This window comes from Ovis canadensis, chromosome 4 (assembly GCF_042477335.2).
Source record: "Ovis canadensis isolate MfBH-ARS-UI-01 breed Bighorn chromosome 4, ARS-UI_OviCan_v2, whole genome shotgun sequence".
Lineage (NCBI taxonomy): Eukaryota > Metazoa > Chordata > Mammalia > Artiodactyla > Bovidae > Ovis > Ovis canadensis.
In genome coordinates this window covers 26,435,272-26,457,201 of record NC_091248.1, presented here as the reverse complement: position 1 = coordinate 26,457,201, position 21,930 = coordinate 26,435,272, and the positions used below count along the sequence as shown (strand labels likewise).

The following is a 21,930-nucleotide window of genomic DNA, read 5'->3' as shown; positions in this document are numbered from 1 at the left end:
ACATATAAGGTTATGAATAAATATCAAATAATATCTTTAAAAATGATGGAAACAGCATATCTTTCATCTAACACAAATAATGTTTTATCTGTAAATAACTCATTTTGTATCCATCTATAAAAACATTTTCAGCATTTTAAAATATTCTGTTAATAATATAGTAAAAAGATTTTGCATATCTTACTTAGTCACTTATATTGACAATTTATTCAGTAGATATTTATGAACATCTAAAATAAATCAGTTGTAGAAATAAGGGATCCAGAAATGTACACATGTGCATATCTCTTTGCTATGAAGGGCTTTACATCATGATAAGTAGACTTTGATAGATGATATTGTAGTATTTAAATATCTCATTAGAAATGATAGAAGAATTGCATTCTGTTGTAGCTTTTAAAATTAAGCATTAAATATAAATCTGGATAATAAAATCCTTCCTCCTGATTTATGAAAAGGTTCTTTACTCTTATGTCACCTATGATTTTTAAAAACTTATTAAAATTATGAAATTTACAATAATGAACTTTCTGATAATTATGGAAAGCCTAGCCAGAAGAATATTATAATTAATTTGAAAATGTTTAACTTTTTCTCCCTGAGCATTCGCTTTAAGATGTTATAACAAATAATATTTAGTATTTTTTTCCATTGAGAACATGATTAAAATTTTGTAAACTTTTAAACTCATTAGCATTCCCAAATGTCTTTTGCTTCTTTGCACACAGTAATGCCCCATTTATTTAATGACTAGTCTTAATTTTAGTGTTTGGTTGTGAACCTCATTGATCATGTGTCCCAGCAGAGAGCAGCAAAGAAGTTACTGAATCCAGAAGAAATCTGACAGATTGTGGGGAGAGTTCTTTTATCTTTGTGGAATAATACACTTTTCAGAATATGTGCTTTTAAATATTGTTAGTTTTAGAATTTTTAATTCCCAAATTCTGATTTTCGCTGTTGTCTCAAATGATATTTCTGATGAGGGTGATGTATTTAAAGCTCCTATATGATGCTTAAAATCTTTGATACTGGTTCTGAGTGTGCAAGATATTTCTGTTGTCTTACTTTTTTATCTCAGTGTCAACTGTGGCTGCAGTTACTGCCAGGACAGTGCTGGGATGCTAAGACAATCATTTGCTTTTTGTGTATTTTTTTGAGGTACCGAAGGCCTGTCTGAGTGATTTCATATCTGTTATAAAGTTAATTATTCTTAGATTTTTGAAGCCACATCCTGCTGTTGGCCTTTGCTTTGTTTGTTGTTTGCAGTGGCTGTTTCTGAGTTGACTTTGATGTAAGTTCATTGACTCCACAAACATTTACCAATATTTTTTTGTGAAGGAATTGATTTGTGGCTTTGAGCCTGTGCCATGAGACTGTGATCCCTACTGCTGTGCTCCGTTGTGAGATATGATTTCCAAAGGGGTGCTGACATGTCCTCACTGGTTGGTGTGCAGTTTAGTACTAGATGTGGACAACACAGAGATGTGCTTGTTTTAAAGTGTGCTTTCTGGTATGATCCTTAAGTTCCATTCAAAAGCACAGAAATAGATTTTGTATGTTTTTTTTTCCAAGTTTAGAATGGCTCTGGTAAGTAATTCATAATAGTTAATCCATTTACTAATGATGCATCTGCTTTGCTACTGGCACTTAACAGTCTTCTATAAAAGGGTTTTTCTGATTTTAACTTCTTGTTTTAGCATGTTTAATAGATCTGACTAATTATCTATTTCCCATAATATTGCTAAAAGCTCTGATTCTTGTTGTTCAGAGAAGGAATATTTTGTAAGTATATAGACAAATAATGAAAATGGAAAGAACGACAATTTGTTTTCGTTTAGCCCTTAATGAATTTCATTTTTCAAATAACATTTCACTTCTTTAATATGACTTTCTTTTTCTAATAGATAACGGCCTATAATAGGCGTACCTTTGAGACCGCAAGGCACAATTTGATAATTAATATAATGTCAGCAGAAGGTAGGTATGGGAAAATATGTTATTGATTGTTTCCTTATTTGCAAGAAGTATTTCACTTATATTTTATAGGTATATAAAATCTCGTTCAGGATTTTAAAGCTCCACAGACCTACCATAAGTGAAGTCGCTCAGTCGTGTCCAACTCTTTGCGACCCCGTGGACTGTAGCCCACCAGGCTCCTCTGTCCATGGGATTCTCCAGGCAAGAGTACTGGAGTGGGTTGCCATTCCCTTTTCCAGGGGATCTTCCTGACCCAGGGATCGAACCCAGGTCTCCCGCATTGCAGGCAGACGCTTTAACCTCTCAGCCACCAGGAAAGCCCTACATACCTACCATACCTAATGAAATAGTAAAATGTAGAAAAGAAAACTAAGGAATAAAATTAATGACAAAATATCATGACCTGTTTTGGTGCTGAAAACCTCAGGACAGGGAGCCAAATACAGAGGCCACTTATTTCTCCAGGCCTTGGTTACATCATCTGTTCAGTGGGACTAATACCATTCCTCTTGTAACTCTGAGGTAAAGAAGTGATCATTTAAGGCTCAAAGTGTGCTTGATGTAGGGCTGGTCATAGAATTCATCATTGGTAGGATTTTTATTTTAAAACCTATCATAGCTCGTAGTCTAGTTGTATGTGATGGTAAAGAAATGTCAATGGAAATAAACCATCATTTGGGTCACAGTCTCCTTTCCAAATAGCTAATCATTTAGCTGGAGTAATTGTTGGAGTCCATCAGCAATTTAGAATTCAGTTCAGTTCAGTCACTCAGTCGTGTCCGACTCTGCGACCCCATGAATCCCAGCATGCCAGGCCTCCCTGTCCATCACCAACTCCCGGAGTTTACTCAGACTTACGTCCATCGAGTCAGTGATGCCATCCAGCCATCTCATCCTTGGTCGTCCCCTTCTCCTCCTGCCCCCAATCAATCCCAGCATCAGAGTCTTTTCCAATGAGTCAACTCTTCCAATGAGGTGGCCAAAGTACTGGAGTTTCAGCTTTAGCATCAGTCCTTCCAAAAAAATCCCAGGGCTGATCTCCTTCAGAATGGACTGGTTGGATCTCCTTGCAGTCCAAGGGACTCTCAAGAGTCTTCTCCAACACCACAGTTCAAAAGCATCAATTCTTCAGTGCTCAGCCTTCTTCACAGTCCAACTTACACATCCATACATGACCACTGGAAAAACCATAGCCTTGACCAGATGGACCTTTGTTGGCAAAGTAATGTCTCTGGTTTTCAATATGCTATCTAGGTTGGTCATAACTTTTCTTCCAAGGAGTGTCTTTTAATTTCATGCCTGCAATCACCATCTGCAGTGATTTTGGAGCCCCAAAAAATGAAGTCTGACACTGTTTCCACTGTTTCCCCATCTATTTCCCATGAAGTGATGGGACCAGATGCCATGATCTTATTTTTCTGAATGTTGAGCTTTAAGCCAACTTTTTTATTTTCCACTTTCATCAAGAGGCTCTTTAGTTCTTCTTCACTTTCTTCTATAAGGGTGGTGTCATCTGCATATCTGAGGTTATTAATATTTCTCCTGGCAATCTTGATTCCAGCTTGTGCTTCTTCCAGCCCAGCGTTTCTCATGATGTACTCTGCATAGAAGTTAAATAAGCAGGGTGACAATATACAGCCTTGACACACTCCTTTTCCTAGACACACTCTTTTTCCTATTTGGAACCAGTCTGTTGTTCCATGTCCAGTTCTAACTGTTGCTTCCTGACCTGCCTACACATTTCTCAAGAGGCAGGTCAGGTAGTCTGGTATTCCCATCAATTGCATATGCTCAAATTGTGAAGTGATACCTTAGAATTTAGAAGTTTAGGGACATAAGAGTTACTCCGACATTTAGCATATTCTGATGCTGTTTTGGCATTCAGTTGGGAAAGACATACTCCTAAAAATTTTGTGGTTAAAATTTATAAATCATGGGCTGCTATACCAGATATCATTTATGAGGGTGATGGGAGAAGAACTGATGCAATATTCCACCCCCCAACCCAGCACAGAAAAACAGTTGTGTATCCTCGATAGGAAAATTCTTACTTCTGTTTACTAGTACAACACATTTTATCAGGGAATTCATAGTAATTCAGTAAAGGCTCTGTTTAAAATTATCTTTACACTCTCTGAAAGAAAGTAATTGCAATAGAAATGAAAATGTAATACAATACATAATTGAGAATCCTTGATGATTTGGAATCCCTTAACATGAATTTTTCCTTTTGGCGTTTTAGCTGCATTAATTGCAGACAACAAATGTGCTAGTTTAAAATTTAAAATGACTGTTCCTAGCTGCTCAGTTGGTAAAGAATCTGCCTGCAATGCGATAGATCTGGGTTCGATCCCTGGGTTGGGAAGATCCCCTAGAGAAGGAAATGGCAACCCACTCCAGTACTCTTGCCTGGAGAATCCCATGCACAGAGGAGCCAGGTAGGTTAGAGTCCTCGGGACTGTGAAGAGTTGGACACAACCGTGTAACTTTCACTGTTCCTTTCATATATGAGAAGAAGGTTCAAGTGCCCATTCCTTTGGTCAGGACAGAAGATTCTCCGTCCACTTTTCCACTTCCCAAGGGCTTTTGTAAGGTCCACATTTTTGGATTAAGGAGATTTTTACTCTTTATTCCAGTTGTAATTGGGTACTTACATCCAGTCCAAGCTGTCCACGTAAAATTGGAATATCCTTAATGAGCAGAATGGTTGTGATGTTCCCTTTCCTTGGGAATCCATCAGTTTAGTCATATACTTATTTACAGTGGACTTGGACCACTAACCTCACTAGTATGTTCTCAGAGGGACTCAGAAATCTTTTGCAAGGTATGGGAATCCATACAAGCAAAAAGTTGGACACGACTTAGCAACTGAACAACAAATTGAAAAATAACCTGGCCTGTGGTTTGAACTGCGCTCTTTTCAAGTCTGGTCTCAGTCCAGTCGACACAGAATATATCCTAACAGGTGATGCTGACGTGTGGGAACCATATTCAAGCAGATATTAATGGAAGGCTGCTAGTCAACTATAGGATTGACAGTTGGCCTGAGGGGCTGTTTATCTAAGTTAGGGTTGGGAGAGGACGAATATCTGGGTTTAGAAAGCCTCCTTTTATAGATTATCAGATTGCATTAGATAGCAAGAGTGAGGGGAGGAGAAGGGGGGACAGAGAGTGAGATGGTTGGATGGTCTCACAGGCTCAATGGACATGAGTTTGAGGAAACTCCGGGAGATAGAGGAACACAGAGGAGCGTGATGTGCCTGCCACTCATGGGGCCACAAAGAGCTGGACACAACTGAGTGAGTGAGCGACAGCAGTGGCCGAAACTCTGAAAACCAGTGCACCACCAGGCAGGCATTTTCCCTTGCTCTTTCTGCTGGAGTGCATGTGGTCAGTAGGGTGAGCGTCCGTGGGCATGACCTGTACGTGGGCTGTTGCCCCCAGATAAGGTGAGGAACAGCAGTAACAGGAGCTGAGCGTCAGGACAGCCATGCTCAGCTCTGTCTCCTGCCCTGGGAGGTCTAATGGGAAATGCGTCTTGTAGAATCGCAACGTGAAGCTCGAGGAGAGTACTAGAGTGACTCTCCAAGTCAGGTTTTAGTGCCACCACTCTGTCGGCTTCCTGTTCCCTTGGCCTCCGTGATGGCCAAATATAGCAGGCGCGGGATTTCCCCAAAGTTAGAAAGCTCGGGTGACTCATCTCTAGGAGACTTGGCAAGAGCACTTGGCTGGGTAGACGGCGGGCAGCTCACACTGCCTGGAGCCGCGGAGAGGCGTGGCAGCTGCCAGCCTCCTTAGGAGCCATGGAAGGTCACAGGCATTAGGGAAGGCCAGGGAGCAGCTCTCCAAGGAGGAGCCTTGATAGTAAACAGGGAAAAGTTTTGCCTGCTTTTTTTGACAAGTGGATATAAAAACACCAAATAAAGTGAATAGATGATAGAATTCTAGCCTACTCAACAAACTATACTTGGTATTATTTATAAATATTATTTATTGCCAAGACACTGTTCTTCCTGACATTTTTCTGCATGACTGTTTCTCAGTATGGGGTGGGAAATGTAACATGATTAAGCTACTGTTTATCTATATAAAACAGGAAACATATCTGTATAAAACAGGAAACATCGACATCAAAGAGAATAAACAGCATATTTTAGAAGATTATAGATGGGCTATACATCAAACAAATCTAACAAAATCATAAGCAGAATAAATTACAGTGTAGGAGAAGAGTGGAGAGCCTTCTGTGATTAGGGCTTTGAAAAACTTAATCTTTAGAGATACTACACTCCAGGAAACTCTCCTGAAAACTTGAGAGCCAAAATATCTCCTGACTTCAGCTCTGGCATCAAATGTCCTTTAATATTAAAGAGGTTTCATAATAAATGAGGTCATCAAGGTTTCAGTTATTTATTGTAAAATTTTAATTTTTTGTTTATAAGAATGGACAGATAGTACATGAGTTCTAGTAAGTCAGAGGGGAAAAGACCCTGATGCTGGGAAAGATTGAGGGCAAGAGAAGGGGGCAACAGAGGATGAGATGGTTGGATGGCATCACTGACTCAATGGACATGAGTTTGAGTAAACTCTGGGAGTTGGTGATGGACAGGGAAGCCTGGCATGCTGCAGTTCATGGGGTCGCAGAATTGGACACGGCTGAGCCACTGAACAACAACAATACGTTATATAATTATTATTGGGGACTTGAAATCTGTGGATAGTCCAGAAATTTTCATGGCAAAATCCAAATAAGTAACCTGCGCATATTATTATAATAATTGCTAAAGTTTAATATTTTCTAAGTTCTTACTGTATATTGGGAGCTCTGGGGAGCACTTTATATACACAGTCTCTTTTAGCTCAGGTAAAAATCATGTCAGGTAAGTTCATATGATCTAAAAATCAGCTTCCTCTTCTGAAAGTATGCAGAAAAATACAAGTCCCTACTCACTTTCTGATTGTGAGTATTAAAAATGGTAATTCACCTGTTTCCCTTAGCTTGGCCTACCTCAGAGTACTGAAAGTAGCTTTTATTATTACAGAAATATTACTAAACAAGAAGAAAGCTATTCTTTGTCTTAATAGAACAGCCAGAATATAGGAAATGACAGTTTGTGATTCGAGACTAACATGTGAGAAGCTGAAATCAATTATATTTATTTCAGGTTTCTTATATTGAGAGTTTGAATTGGACCTTGGGTTGGCTTAAAATGTTCTCTTTGGCATCTTTAGAGGGAAATTATTGATGAGACATTGAGGAGGAAAAGAGCTAAGTAAATCTCTAACAATGTGAGACGTGGAATTTCAAGAGAAATTTTAAATATGATTTCTGTAGAGTACCTACTTATGGAGTGATCCGAAGAATGAAATAGTTATGATTTCAAAGTACTTATTGAAAATGCCGTCAATATTTATTTTAGTTAAATGTAATGTTTTAACATGCTCTAAAAAGATCAGTAATAACCACAAATTAAAAGTACGGTTTTCCATATCCTATATAAGCAGCCCACAAACAAGCCCAGGTATTCTGTCAAATCGTCTCTATATGAAGGACACTGTTCTGTGTCTCAGCTTCCTCCTCTGTTCAAATAGAAAAAGCACTGCCTGGGATTGTAATGATTAAATTAAACAACGTGAAACAGATCTGTCAACTTGAAAACACTACAAACACTAAATATTTTTCTCAGTTCTGGAAGGGCTGCTTCTACCTGGGCACGTCGGCCGGGTGAGAAGGCTGGCAGGCCGCTGGCAAGTTAGAGACAGATAAGAGATTTAGCATTTTTCCTTTCTTTCTTTGTTGTTTTTCCCTATGATCGCTATCTGCCCTGCTGTCCCTTGGATTTGATTACATCATAGATAAAATTCTGGGTCAAATGTATGTGGTGTTTTTAGATACAGCCTCTGTTACACGGAAAGCCTTTGAAGTCAGGAATAATATTGTTCCCCGAAGCGAGGACTGTGACACGTCAACAGATCTCAAGTTGTTTTGTTTCCCTTTCAAAAGACTCCCTCATTAAAGGTGTGCATACCCTTTTCCCACCAAAATTAGACTTCCCGTTACCCTATCAAGCAGAATTCTTCATTAAAAATATGAACGTAGAAGAAATGCTGGCCAGCGAGGTTCTTGGAGACTTCCTGGGGGCCGTGAAAAACGTGTGGCAACCTGAGCGCCTGAACGCCATAAACATCACGTCGGCCCTCGACCGGGGCGGCCGGGTCCCCCTGCCCATCAACGACATGAAGGAGGGGTAAGCGGACTTCATCGCCTAAGTGTGGATTTTAAATGTGGCGATATTACCAAACTTAGTGTAGATGGAAGAGGGCCTGTGGCATTTTTCTCTTTAATAAGCAATAGGTATTGCAGAGATGTGAAAAAAAATAGCAATTTTCTGTATTGACAAAGAGGTTACGTTAATGGTCCTTTGTATCTGATGTTCCAGGTCCTTTGAAAGCTAATTGTAGATCAGGACTTGCATCATAAATTACAGTGCTAAGTCTTTTTTGTACCTTCTGTAGAGAAGCCGATTATTTAGGGCCCTGAGTTTCAAAGGAAATTGATGCCCCAGTTATCAGCTGCAGAAGGACATACAGATTGCTGTAACTTTATTCTAGGAAACTATTTCTTCGCCTTTAACATTCTTTCCACCATGTGGCAATGATTGATGGCTGGGGTGGATTTGAAACCTATTCCTAAAGCCTGGCCTTGTCACTCACAAGCTGGGTGACATTGAGCAAACTGCTGCACCCCTCTGGGCTTCAGCTTCCTCGTCTGCTCCAGTGGACACAACCTTGGGGTTGTTGCAAGGATCAAAGAGAGAATGCATTTGAAAGGGACTTGTCTGTTCTCAAGTTTTACAGATATAGAATATGACTTATACCCTTGTAGGGGTTATAAAACACTTATACCCGAGCACAATGACAGATTGAATGCCCACATTGTTGGAATTTTCCTGTTTAATTTCTAATCTGCAAGTTGAAGCAAATCTGCTTTTTTTAAAAAAACTAACTCCTATATAAAAGTACGAGATACAGAATAAATCACATTGTGCGTAACATCCTTTTCCGGCGCCTCCTTTATCCATATTCTTGGTAACATTTATACAGAGGACATCTTGAATTAACCAGAATGTCTGGATTAATAAGAATCAAATTTAAGGGCAACTTCAAAGGAGAACTTTGTGGGAAATAAGGGAAGAAATCCCAAACAGACACAGATAAGATAGGGCGAGTAGTCAGAAAGGGGATGGAATCATAAGCAATGACCTGTAAAGTCCAACGTAACAAATTTCAGAATTAAGTTGTATCTTGTACGGTACAATAATGGATCCTTGAAGTCAGTCAAGCATACCTGCACGCGTTCGGAGAAAAATAGTTGCTTTATTTCTTGCCTGTCTGCTGGTTGGCTTTCTCTGTGAAAACAGAATTCTGGGCTTAACATTTTACTTCAGAGGTTACAACCTGGATCTTTTTCCCAGGGAGTAATGAAAGTAGAACTGTAGGAGGAGATGAACAGGAGTATCTCCCCTGAAGACATTTTCCAGAAGTGGAGTCTGTTAAGGAAATGTTTGTTGATTCGGCTGCCTTGAGTCTTAGCTGCGGCATGCAGGATCTGAGGTTGTTGTGCACAGACTGGTTGTGGTGCCGGGCTCAGCAGTTGCAGGGCATGGACTTAGCTTCTCCATGGTGTATAGAATCTTAGTTCACCCACCAGGGATCGAACCCACGTCCCCTGCATGGCAAGGTAAATTCTTAACCAGTGAACTGCCAGGGAAGTCCCTGGAGTCTTTTCAACAGTTTCTTAAAGTAATGTGTTCCACAGTGATTGTTAAAACAATGACCAAAAGATGCTGGAGGAAGCAACAGGAAAGCCAGACATTGGTAGAGTTCGCCGTAGGTGTGCTTTCTTCTGGACTCACCCCTTCCCTAGAGGCATGTTTAGCCACCACTAGACTAAATTAAGGGCTTTCCTGGTGGCTCAGATGGTAAAGAATCTGCCTGCAATGCGGGAGACCTGGGTTCGCTCCCTGGGTCAGGAAGATCCCCTGGAGGAGGGCATGGCAGCCCACTCCAGCATTCTTGCCTGGAAAATCTCCTTGGACAGGGGAGTCTGGTGGGCTCCAGTCCATGCGGTCACAAAGAGTTGCACGTAACTGAGTGACTAAGCACAGCGCAGAGACTAAATTGAGCTAACACCTCTCTAAACCAAACTCCGACTTAAAACGGTACTGTTCAAATGTGTCTAGCTTGAGAATTGCCAGTAGAGTTTATTAAAAATATACGTAGGTTCCTGGCCTCTGATCTCCCCTGGAGATTCTGGATCTTTTGAGTCTAGGGCTGGGCCTGAGCATGTGAGTCTAAATTAAGAACAGAATTTCTTGTCCTACAAGTACTGGTTGGAGAATCTAGTCATTAGCTGATGACCCCCAGCACCTGCTAGCAGGAGGCATGTGTTGTCAGTCCAATGGCATTTATTTGGACCCTGTTGTCTCATATCCCTTCCCAACTAGAAATGCTTTCCATGAGTTTTAATTTAATGTTAAGCTGCAACCTTTACAAAGTATTCATATGGTAAGTCATTTAAAATAGAATTTCTATAAATTGTACCCAACGCCAACTTTATTACTCCAGTGTACCTATATGAGCACCGATGGAGTAGGGTCCTACTTGAGTGTAATTGCATAAGAAAAATTTGTCCCTGGAAATAATTTTGCATATTTTCTTTGGTTGTTATGTAATGTCAAGGTAACAAAAATAGGTTTTTGGTGTTTTTTTTTTTTTTACCCTGTTTGCCTTAAATTTAGAATAAATTCAGTGCTTAACTCACCTCTTGTGCCTTTCTTCCTTTTTAATGGTGAATATCATGATTCTTAATTCACTTGTTGAACTTTTGGGGGGGTGGTGCTTCCCTGGTGGCTCAGCAGTAAAGAATTCACCTGCAGCTGTCGTCTGTGGGGTTGCACAGAGTCGGACACGACTAAAGTGACTTAGCAGCAGCAGCAGCAACAGGAGATATGGGTTCAATTCCTGGTCAGGACAATTCTCTGGAGAAGGAAATGGCAATGTACTCTGGTATTCTTGCCTGAGAAATCCCGTGGACAGAGGTGCCTGGTGGGCTGCAGTCCATGGGGTCATAAAAGAATCGGATGTGACTTAGCGACTGAACAACATCATGATTCCTAATCCACTTATTAAACTTTTTGCCTCTGTACTTTCTTTTGAAAGTAACATGGCCTACAAATGTCATTAAAAATGAAATACTGGAAAGATCAAGGATATGGTCAGAGATGCAAAGGAATTGCGTCACTTTATTTTCTAAAATTTTATTTAAAAATATACTCCAGAAGTATTAAACACCTACTAACTGTGTTCTGCTTTATACTTTGAGTGAGTTTCAGTCCGTGATTTTAAAAAATCTCCTTAAATTATTTCCTATTATGATGCATGGCAGCCACAATTTACTAACTGAAAATTTTTCCACATTAGTCAAACTCACAGCAGATGGCCAAGAGGAGCTCTCAGTAGTAGACCCTCGGAGTAAGCCTCCAGCCCTTCCACAGCCCACAGTGCATTAATGTCAGTCACCAGGAGTCCCTGCTATAGCGCCCAAGCTCCTCGTCCTTCTTGATGTGCATTTCCGCCCCCCCCCCCCATTTCTGCAGACCTCACTGACAGCTTTTAAACTTCTAAATCTAACAGAAACCAATGGTAAAGATTTCCTTCAGAGCGAATAAGCTCCTGCAAAGGAAAGCCGAACCTCCTGAAAAGGTTCCCTTTCACTTTCCAGACCCATAACCCCAAGGCAACCGTGCTCTGTCTCTGGGTGTGGTCTCAGGGCTGCTTTTGCTCTTGACTTTGAGCCAGAGACTAAGGACTCATGGATGCATTTAGCCTGGGATAAAGCTGGTGGAAAGAGGAGCAGGTTCATATTTCAGTCTGGGCATGGCGTAGCTGCCAACTCAGGGTGAGTGATGTGGTGTAAATGGTGGTTATGAAGGGAATGATGGGGTGTGAGGATTAAAGAATATACTCACTTTTCATAAGAGATTGTCAAACCTACCACTGTTTCCTCTGGTTACCAAAGCCTGTGGATCTAGCCTCAATCAGCAACAGAGAATCCTAGTTTATTCTCTAGACAATCTCACAGAGTGTGCCCTCTAATTAATGTCTGCTTTGTGCCCTGTAAAGGGCTCACAGAGAGGTTACACTGGGAGAAGAAAATGTAAGTCAGAGGCTGCCAAAGACTCATCTGATGCAAGGCCGTGGTCCTGGGCGGTCTGTAGCGCTCTGCTCAGTCAGTCCCCATCGTTGGTGATTTATAAGATAGCCCTTTATTCTTAAATAATGTGCCTCCTGTATTTTTGATGCAACTATTCTTTCTTTTAGGGAATGATGATATGAGATTGGACTTTTTTGAGCCTTTAATAACAAAATTGGAAGCCAATATAAGCCCATTTTTATAAATATAAAAATAAGTTAATTAAAAAAAATCCATGCAACTCTATATCTATATGTCTATAACTGTATGTCTTTAGTTTCTATTCTTCTAAGTTCTAGGCATAGACGATTCTTTTTCTTCCATTGTTTAGCATTTAGTAAATGTTTTTTATGGGGGAATAATATATTACTCTGTTGGGTACAGTGATTTAAAGTACAGTTGAAACATATACTTTACCATATGTAAAATAGGTAGCCAGTGGGAATTTGCTGTCTGAAGCAGGGAACTCAAAACCAGTACTCTGTAACAGCCTAGAGGGTTGGGCTGGGGAGGGAGGGGACATATGTATACCTATGGCTGATTCATGTTGATGTATAGCAGAAACCATCACAAGATTATAAAGTAATTATCTTCCAATTAAAAATTAAATTAAAAGATAAAGAGTATAGTCTATGCTCACATCTCTTGGGGACCAGAAAGTAATCAGATAGTTAGAAAACAGTGTTTTATATATCATAGTTAAAGATATTCGTGGAGATGACTCCTTCCCGACTTCTGGTCCATGTCAGAGGGTTCATAGAGGAGATGAGATTTCAAATATGAGTACAAATTAGCCATCCTAAAGGAAACCAGTCCTGAATGTTCATTGGAAGGACTGCTGAAGCTGAAACTCTAATACTTTGGCCACCTGTTGTGAAGAACTGACTGATTTGAAAAGACCCTGATGCTGGGAAAGATTGAAGGCGGGAGGAGAAGGGGACGACAGAGGATGAGACGGCTGGATGGCATCACCGACTCAATGGACATGAGTTTGAGTGAACTCCTGGAGTTGGTGATGGACAGGGAGGCCTGGTGTGCTGCAGTCCACGCGGTCGCCAAGAGTCAGACACGACTGAGCGACTGAGCTGAACTGAAATGAACAAATCAGCCGGTTCAAAGAATGATGAAGGGAGAGTTTGGGCAGAGGGAGCAGCTTGAGCAGGAGCCATTAGGTAGGAAGGAGCCCGGTGGGTTTGGAAAGCGGCTTTGTGTGCGCAAATTGGGGGCAGGGACCCACAAATAATAATGACCAAAGAGGCAGAGACCAGACCATGTTAAGACCTCGTACTCCAGGAAGAACTGTTTGGGTTTTATCTTGTGTCGCACTAGGGACCTTGCAAACAATCGTGTGTGTTAACATTTTCATTTTAGCAAGTAGGCCTGCTGAGCCCCACTGCATGGCACGAGCTAAAAGAGTAGATCGAACCCAGAAGCAGGAAAATCCTCCCACAAAATCCCCCAGAAAGGTCTGAGTCTTGGGCGCCAGTTGATAAGCTCATTCTTCCCTTCTTCAGTAAAGGGGAGCAACAAACAGTAGTAGAAGTAGAGTCTAGAAATGACCTTTATTCTTTATTTTTCATTCTGAATTAGATGCTTTATTTAGTTTTATGTCTCCTTTGTTTTTCATCTTATTTTTTAATTGACTGATATGCACAGAACAGAGAAGTGAACAGAGGCAAGAATCAAAATGCATTTCTTTATTTTTCATTCTGAATTAGATGCTTTATTTAGTTTTATGTCTTCTTTGTTTTTCATCTTATTTTTTAATTGACTGATATGCACAGAACAGAGAAGTGAACAGAGGCAAGAATCAAAATGCATTTTTAAGAGCTCAGGAGTTCCCAGGCAGCATGTAACGTACCTGGACACTCTCTTCTCTAAACTGTCCTCTGTCTTCTTATGTACATAAAATCACGAATGAAATACATTCATCATTTGGACAACTAGGTAAAACATATAATCATTGGATCTGTGTATCTGACTTTTGCTGGAGAGTTTTGACATAATTTTTTTCACCTGTAGCATGGTTCTGCACTTTGTATGTGTAAAGACCATAGTAAATGGGTTTTACTTCAAGGGAAATTGAGTTGTTCAAATTGGAAGAAAAAAATTCTTCACAGGAGCAAGCTTTATTTCGAGTATTCAGTTCCTAAGATTGTGAGTCATCATGTTTTGTTAACATTTTCTTGAGAGCCTTATACTTGATAATACACTGCCATGCCATCTGTTTACATATGTTTGAAAGTTTGAAAGCATGGCTAAGATCATAAATGTAAAGACCATCCTCATTTCTCTTCATAAAATTTTTGAATTTCTGCCTACCAAAAAGCTAGCCTGTCAAAATAGCTGTAAACCAAAAACTGCATAGCAAAGATCTAGGAAAAGAGAAGATTATAAAAAATATATTTTAGCATATATAGCATGAAGTTATAATTATTATACATGGCCTCATACAGATTTATCTTTTAAAAAGCTAAGATGTTAAAACTTACTGGCTGTACAAAAAAATAAAATAAATACCTATTTTTTAACCTACAAGCCTAATCCAATATCTACTTCTCTTGAGTAGTCTGTTTGCAATTTTTAAATTAACTTGTTTATTTTTCTAGTTTTGTTACAATTGATGATATAACATTGGATAAGTTTAAGGTGCACAGCATGAAGATTCGATAGAAATATATGTTATGAAGTGATCACCACAATAACTTCAGATAATATCCATTACCTCACAGTTTTTATTTTCTTGTGATGAGAACTTGTGAGAACCACTTTCTTAGCAACTTTCAAATATGCGAATGCTTCTGTTTCTAAACCGGTATCGTTCATGCTGCAAACAGACTCCCTGAGGACAGGGAGGGAGACAGTTCCAGGCGAACAGTCAAGGTGCTGTGGCTTCACTCCCTGTGACTAGCACTGGGATGCTCGCTGTGGGAAGGGACAGAGTGGACAGGTGTGTGCGAGAGTTCTTTCAGGGCAAATGTCAGAGACAGATGATAGGGAAAAGGACAGGAGTCAAGGATGCTGGGGCTTGAGCATCTGCCCTTGCCAATCACTGAGCGAGAAGAAGATGGAAGGGGTGACAGGTGGAGGTGGGATGGGGTGATGATGAGCTCAGTTTGGAACATACTAAGTTTGTGAAGCTGCTGGATCATCCAAGTGGAGATGAAAGTAATTTGGCAGTATGTGTCAACTGTCATAAAAATGTTTCCACTTCTAGGCATCTCTTTTAAGATAGTAATGGTAAAGAATATGCACAGAGATCGTCTTTACAGGATTATTTATAACATCAAAACATTAGAAGCAACTTATGTGGCCAGCTCTGAAATAATTATGGATAAATCATGTGCACTTAAAAATTATATTCCTATAAAAGTGTAATTACAAAGATTATAAAATATGGAAAAATGCTTATGAGGAAAATGCTTATGATGCATTAAGTGAAAAAGTAGGATACAAAATTATAGTTTGGAGATGATTGCAATTAGGTTAAAATATATGCACTTGAAAAGTATTCTGCAAGGTACATTGGAAAATGAAAATCATGATCTTGGTAATAGAAATTAATTGTTTTTATATCCCAAGTTTTATGTAATTTTTTTATATTGCTTTTATAATTTGAGGGAAAAAAACATTTCAGAGCACCCAAAACATGCTTATGCCTACTTATATTATCTTGAAGTGAATTAATTTAAAATCTTAATTATAAATGCAAATCAATGTTATGTAAAAGCAAGAGGACTTTTAACAATTTTTGAAATATTTAATTTCTGTATTTTACAAATATATTTCACAGTTTTCAAGGAAAAATATGGTCTTTGCAAGGCAGTTAATAAGGGAATAGAAATTGACTTTCTATGAAGCTTAAGAGTAACAAGTTGTTCTAAATGGACTATATTTCTCTTTTAAAATTTTTGTTACAGAGTAGTTGACTTACAATGTTGTATTAGTTTCAGGTGTGTAGCAAAGTGAATCAGTAATACATATACGTATATCGGCTGTTTTTCAGATTCTTGTTCCACATAGGTCATTACAGAGTAGAGTAGAGCGTCCTGTTCTATGCAGTAGATCCTTATTAGTTGTCTATTTTTTATGTAGTAGAATGTATATGTCAATTCCAATCTCGCAGTTTATGCCTTCTCCCACCCTCCACCCTTCACTTTCCCACCAGTAACTATAAGTTTGTGTTCTCCATCTGTAACTTTATTTCTGTTTTCTTAGTAAGTCCATTTGTACTGTTTTTTAGATTCTGTGTATAAGTGATACCATGTGATGTTTGCCTTTGTCTGACTTCATTCAAGTTTGACAGTCTCTAGGCCCACCCATTTTGCTGCAGATGGCATTACTTTGTTCTTTTTTATGGATGAGCAATATTCCTGTAAATGGAATGTATTTCTACTCACTAGTCATGTCAGTTCTTTACCAGCGGTTTCTTACTTCTACTTTTTCTGAACTGATAAACTTTTAACTTGACATAAAACACAACCAGCTGAATCTGTGTAAGTGTGCTCTAGGACACAGCTGTTAATTAAGGGTGTGGCTTTATAGTCACATAACTTTGAATTTTTGTGCCATGCTTTTATTTCATTTCATTAAAAAACAGCTTTATTGAGATATATTTTACATATTATACAATTCACCTCTTTAAAGTATATAAGCCCTTCCATTAAGCTTTTGATTTTTTTTTTTTTTTGAGTCAGATTTTTATATGGTGTGAGGTAGGGGTCCAGTTTCTTGCTTTTGCATGTGGATAGCCAATTGTTCTAAAGTACCATGAAGACTGTTTTTTCTCTCATTGAATTGTCTTGGCACCCATGACAAAATCAATTTGCTAAAGATTTTATTTTTGGACTCTATTCTGGTCCATTGATCTACATGCCAAGCCTTATGATAGTACCACATTCTCTTTATTCCTATTGCGTTGTAGTAAGTTTTGAAATTGGTAATTGTGAGTCTTCCAACTAGAATTTTATGTGTGTGTGTGGGGGTCACTTGAATTTTCATATGAATTTTAGGATCAGTTTGTCAATTTCTGTAAAAAAAGATGGCAGAAATTTTGTTGGGTTTATTCCATTTTATAAGTAATTATGGCACTGTCATTAAAAAAAGAAATAATATTTATTTAGAGTAATTTTCTGGTTTTCCCTTTTCTTTTGAAAAGACCTTTGAAATTCCTAGCTGCTCAAGCAAGATTACTTAAACACTATCATCTCTGTCTTCTCTTTTATTGTGAAACTCTTATTGGTCAATTAAATTGAGTTTCCCTAGTTGCCAAGATACATATCAAGAAAATAAATTTTGTTTGCCTAATTCGTGTTTACCAAACAGTAGTTTTTCTCTTACGTTAGCTTCTTAGATAAAGATTTAGAGACCTTGTATTGAGGAACCTAACAGTAGGGACTCTGTGCAGTGGAAAAGCCTAAAAGATAGAACTGTTAGAAAGAATAGATCTGCCTGCAGTTCCACACCTCAGGATGTAATATCATAATCTTATTAAAATGAAATCAGATGAATTATTACTGATAATTATCTTAGTGATAATATTATTTAAACAATTTAAGAATATTTTGAATGGAGTCTATCAAATCTAATCAAAATATGATATAGGGTGAAAAAATTTTTAGGAAGTAACAGAGTCAAGAGAGTGTCTGTATACCAAAACACTCAGTAAATATTGGTTGAATAAAGGAAAGAATGAAAAGAAGCCCCTACATGAATCACTGCTTTAAAAGCCCAGGCTTCTACCTTAGGGATGATTCCAGATAATCCTTCAATTCAAAAGGATAAATCCTGCTTTCAGGGTAGATTTATTTCAGTGTTTCCAATTTTCTTAAAGGATAACCTGAGAATTTCACATTTTTGCAGTGTTTATGTCATGGTTGGTGCCGACGTCCCATTTTCTTCTTGTTTACGAGAAGTTGAAAATCCACAGAATCAATTGAGATGCAGTCAAGAAATGGAGCCTGTAATAACATGTGACAAAAAATTCCGTACTCAATTTTACATTGACTGGTGCAAAATTTCATTGGTGAGTTTTTAGTTTGTTTTTGCAACTGTAATTTGAAGTGATGTGGCCAAAGAGCATTTGACTAAAATCGGAATTGCTTTGAGGAACAAATCCTGGGTTTACTTTGTTAACTGCAATTGACTTCCCTTGACTTTTAAGGATTTGGTGAGACCGTTGACAGTGCATCCATTTAAGAAATTGTGCCTCCACTTTTGTATTCAGTCTGCTCTTGATTAGTTGTTGGGGCCGGATTAGCCTGGCAGGTGGTCTGAATGATCCCCTGGACATCCAGGTGGCTACTAAGTCAAGTTTTGGAGTCTGTGTAACATGGGCAGAAAGCCTCAAATATGCTGCCTTGCCCCACTTTGGAAGGCGAGACTGGAGTGCAATGGTAAATCTGAAACTAAAGCAAAACTGTGCTATGATTCGGTGTCCTGGAAACTCATTGTCAGGAAAGATCAAGGAATAAAAGGAAAAGAAGAGGAAAGTTAGAATCTTACCCAGGACCCCTTAAATATTAATTTTTTTCCAAATCACTTTTTAATTAGCATGCTCAAAGACTTAGGAACATATGAGTAAGATTTCATATGTATGTCAAATACATATGATATTATACATATAATTTCTATTATATTTTTGATCCTCCTTTCTGGAAATTAGGAATGTTGGTTTACTTCTTTAGTGACCTTTAGATTTAACTTCAATCCACTCTTAATGATTGGTGGTGAGTTAGGTCTAAGTTTAAAGTTGACATTTGAACAAAGTGATTGACACATAAACACAACTGTCACTTGATGTCTTAGAAAACCAGCTGCAGGCGCCTTTCCCAGATCCGGGACGGGAGAACTCCCTGCTCACACTGAAGCACTTAGCACCCGTGGCCCTATGCCCCAGAGTCCTCTTTCCATGTCACATGTGCCTTAGGAAAACAATGCTCTTTCTTTCTCTGTTTTCTCAAATTCAGTAAAAGTGTTCAGATGCTGTGTGGTTTACGTGTTCTATTCAATGGATGTTGAATTTACAAAGCTCAGTGTTTTGGCCATGTGCTGATCATAAAAGGGCTCAAAAGATGCCGTAGCTGCAGGCGTAACTTAAACAGATGCCTATCGCCAGAGCAGTGGACAGGGAGCCCCGGCGATGCCATTTTGCCTGTGCTTGAGCTGTACACTGTTCATGTTTAGGAAAATTATCTAATTTCTAAAGGTTTAAAAATGACATGCTCTGAAGCCTGCATTTTCTGTGGTGAGACTGCATAAAAAGAAAGGTTGGGAATTTTTGTTTTTTCCTTTTGCATGTATGTATGTATTGGTTACATCTTACCACAGAAGATTTCAAGATGCTTAACTAAGAGTCAGATAATAAGCATAATAGCGCAAATATAAAAGAACTGGGAAATCAGGGCCTGCACTTTACCAAAACATAAAGCCTAAGGTCAAGTTTGACAGTAAGCCTCCTAATGTCCCTGGTAAAATGAGGAAGTTAATTTGTTATTTAGTTCTCACTCTTAAAGGAGGCAGAGCATCAATTCCTTGGCAAAAGAGAAAGTTTTTACTAGCACTCTATCGGTAGCAAAATTCTTCAAGTGGTGTTTAAGGGTGAGGATACTGAAAAATGCTGCAGATAATTCTCCCCAACATTTTTTAAGGCAGGAACAAATGTAGTAACAAATTTCACATGGCTATTTTATTGTGTCCTTCAATAAAAACATTTAGCATAATTAAATGCAGCTCAGTGAAAGCAATTCAGTTAATGTGGAGGTAAATTAATATAGTACAAGTGTTCTACATTTTTTGTGCCTGGGATAGAATTTAATGAAGCGCTAGCATTTAATGTTCCTTAAACTATTTTTAAGGAAAATAGTTTATTTTTCCTAAAAATGACTTCTGTCTGCTGGATGGCAGAGGATCAAAGTTGTAGGCATTTAGAAACTGTCTCTCTCCCTCTCTTTTGTCACTCCCTTTCACTAACCTTAGAAACCATACCTGCACACTGGTAATCAGTCAGTTGACGGTTTGTTGACATCTGCAACTAGAGATTTGTCACTAGGAAACAGGAAGTATGCATAGTCACGTGTCTTTTTGCTTTGGGGGAAGTAAAGTGAAAAAGAACAATCGCACACATTTTTTGTGTTCGTATGTATGTATGTATATATGTTGTAGGAAGGACGTAGAAAGGCCAGTATAAACTTTAACTTGTTAACTTTCATTTATTACTTCTTCCTAGTTTCCATAAATAATTGCAAGTTCAAGGTGATAAAGTAATCAGGAAAGGTTGCTTTTTAGAAATTAGTCTGTCTTGGTATGTCTAGATCTTAAGCTGTCATACTGTTTGCAACTATTAATTTCATGTGTAATTATCTTCTTTTGTATCAGGTTGATAAAACAAAGCAAGTGTCCACCTATCAGGAAGTGATTCGTGGAGAAGGGATTTTGCCTGATGGTGGAGAGTACAAACCCCCTTCCGATTCTTTGAAAAGCAGAGACTATTACACGGATTTCCTAATTACATTGGCTGTGCCCTCGGCAGTAGCATTGGTCCTTTTTCTAATACTTGCTTATATCATGTGCTGCCGACGGGAAGGAGTGTGAGTACTTTAAAACACTAATAAAAAATTATAGAACTTCTAAGATAATATATAAGATTCCATTAAAACCCAAGTTTCATTTAGTTCATAAAACACCTTGTAAATGAAATTATGTTCAAGTCAAACTACAGTACTTTATTCCTTTCAAATGAATTAAAATAGTTTTGAGTCTAGTAAACTAGAGGTTGTAATTATTATATTCAAAAATGATTAAGGCTAGATGTAAACTCATACTGCCAGAACAGTCCCAAGGATAATTGAGGCTAGGTATTTTGGTTATATAAGCCGTCCTGTGTAAGCAGAGACTGTGGAACCTATTGACATGGTAATTGCACTTTAAAAAAATTGTCTCAGTCTCAGTTTGATCAGAAATGATGGTCAGATTTCTTCTTGCGATTTTTCTGGATGTCAAAAAATCCAGGGCAGTACAACCTAAATGTTTAAAAGTACATATGCAGATATATATAAACCTAGGAGTAAATTAATGAAAATAAAATGATAATTTGAGCAATGAGTCTTCACTTCATGAATAGTTAGTGCTTTCAGGACATCTGTGTCAATTAAAATAATCTCCCGAGATGATCTGGAAGTCAGGGTGACAAAGCAAATGATAAAATATTAATAAAGCAGCAAGTAGCACATTCTTCCATTTTTTCATGTAGCCTGATTTCATTATGTCATAGAATTTATTTCCAAGAGCTTGATGCTTGATCTCCATTTTTTCCCATTTTCTCCTGTGTTTCTCATCAGTATTCCATTTCTGTGTGTGCACTCATCCAAGTAATGTCATCAACCTGCTGGCAAATGCTGCCTGGTTGCATTTAATAGTGACAATGTCAGCATTTCCACCTCATGCGAGACCTGTGAGCATATAGTCTTAATGTTCCAAATTTCAATGCTAGTATTTAATTCATAAATTTTGTTTTGTTTCTAGGGAAAAGAGAAACATGCAAACACCAGAGTAAGTGTCTTCTTTCCTGTTATTTTCTTTGTCATTTCTTTCCCATGTCTCAGCTGCTCGTCATGCACCATCCTTGTGTGCCATGCTTTTTTTCCACTCATCATCTTTCATAGTTTATTTCATAAATGTGAAAGCTGCTTTCTAAATAG

The 21,930-nt window shown here is 38.4% G+C and overlaps 1 protein-coding gene across 3 annotated transcripts in view; it reads left to right on the top strand.

The window, feature by feature from the left end:
- The window catches only part of SGCE (sarcoglycan epsilon), a 67,923-nt gene that overhangs the window by 30,498 nt on the left and 15,495 nt on the right, over nt 1-21,930 (top strand). For 2 of the 3 annotated variants that reach the window (XM_069587432.1, XM_070292379.1), the window contains exons 4-7: nt 1,905-1,977; nt 8,027-8,225; nt 18,095-18,257; nt 20,609-20,820. In XM_069587432.1, the coding sequence (XP_069443533.1) occupies nt 1,905-1,977; nt 8,027-8,225; nt 18,095-18,257; nt 20,609-20,820 (647 nt within the window). Of the gene's footprint in view, nt 1-1,904; nt 1,978-8,026; nt 8,226-18,094; nt 18,258-20,608; nt 20,821-21,754; nt 21,782-21,930 lie in introns of all 3 variants that reach the window. The other variant, XM_069587431.1, reaches the window with a different exon arrangement.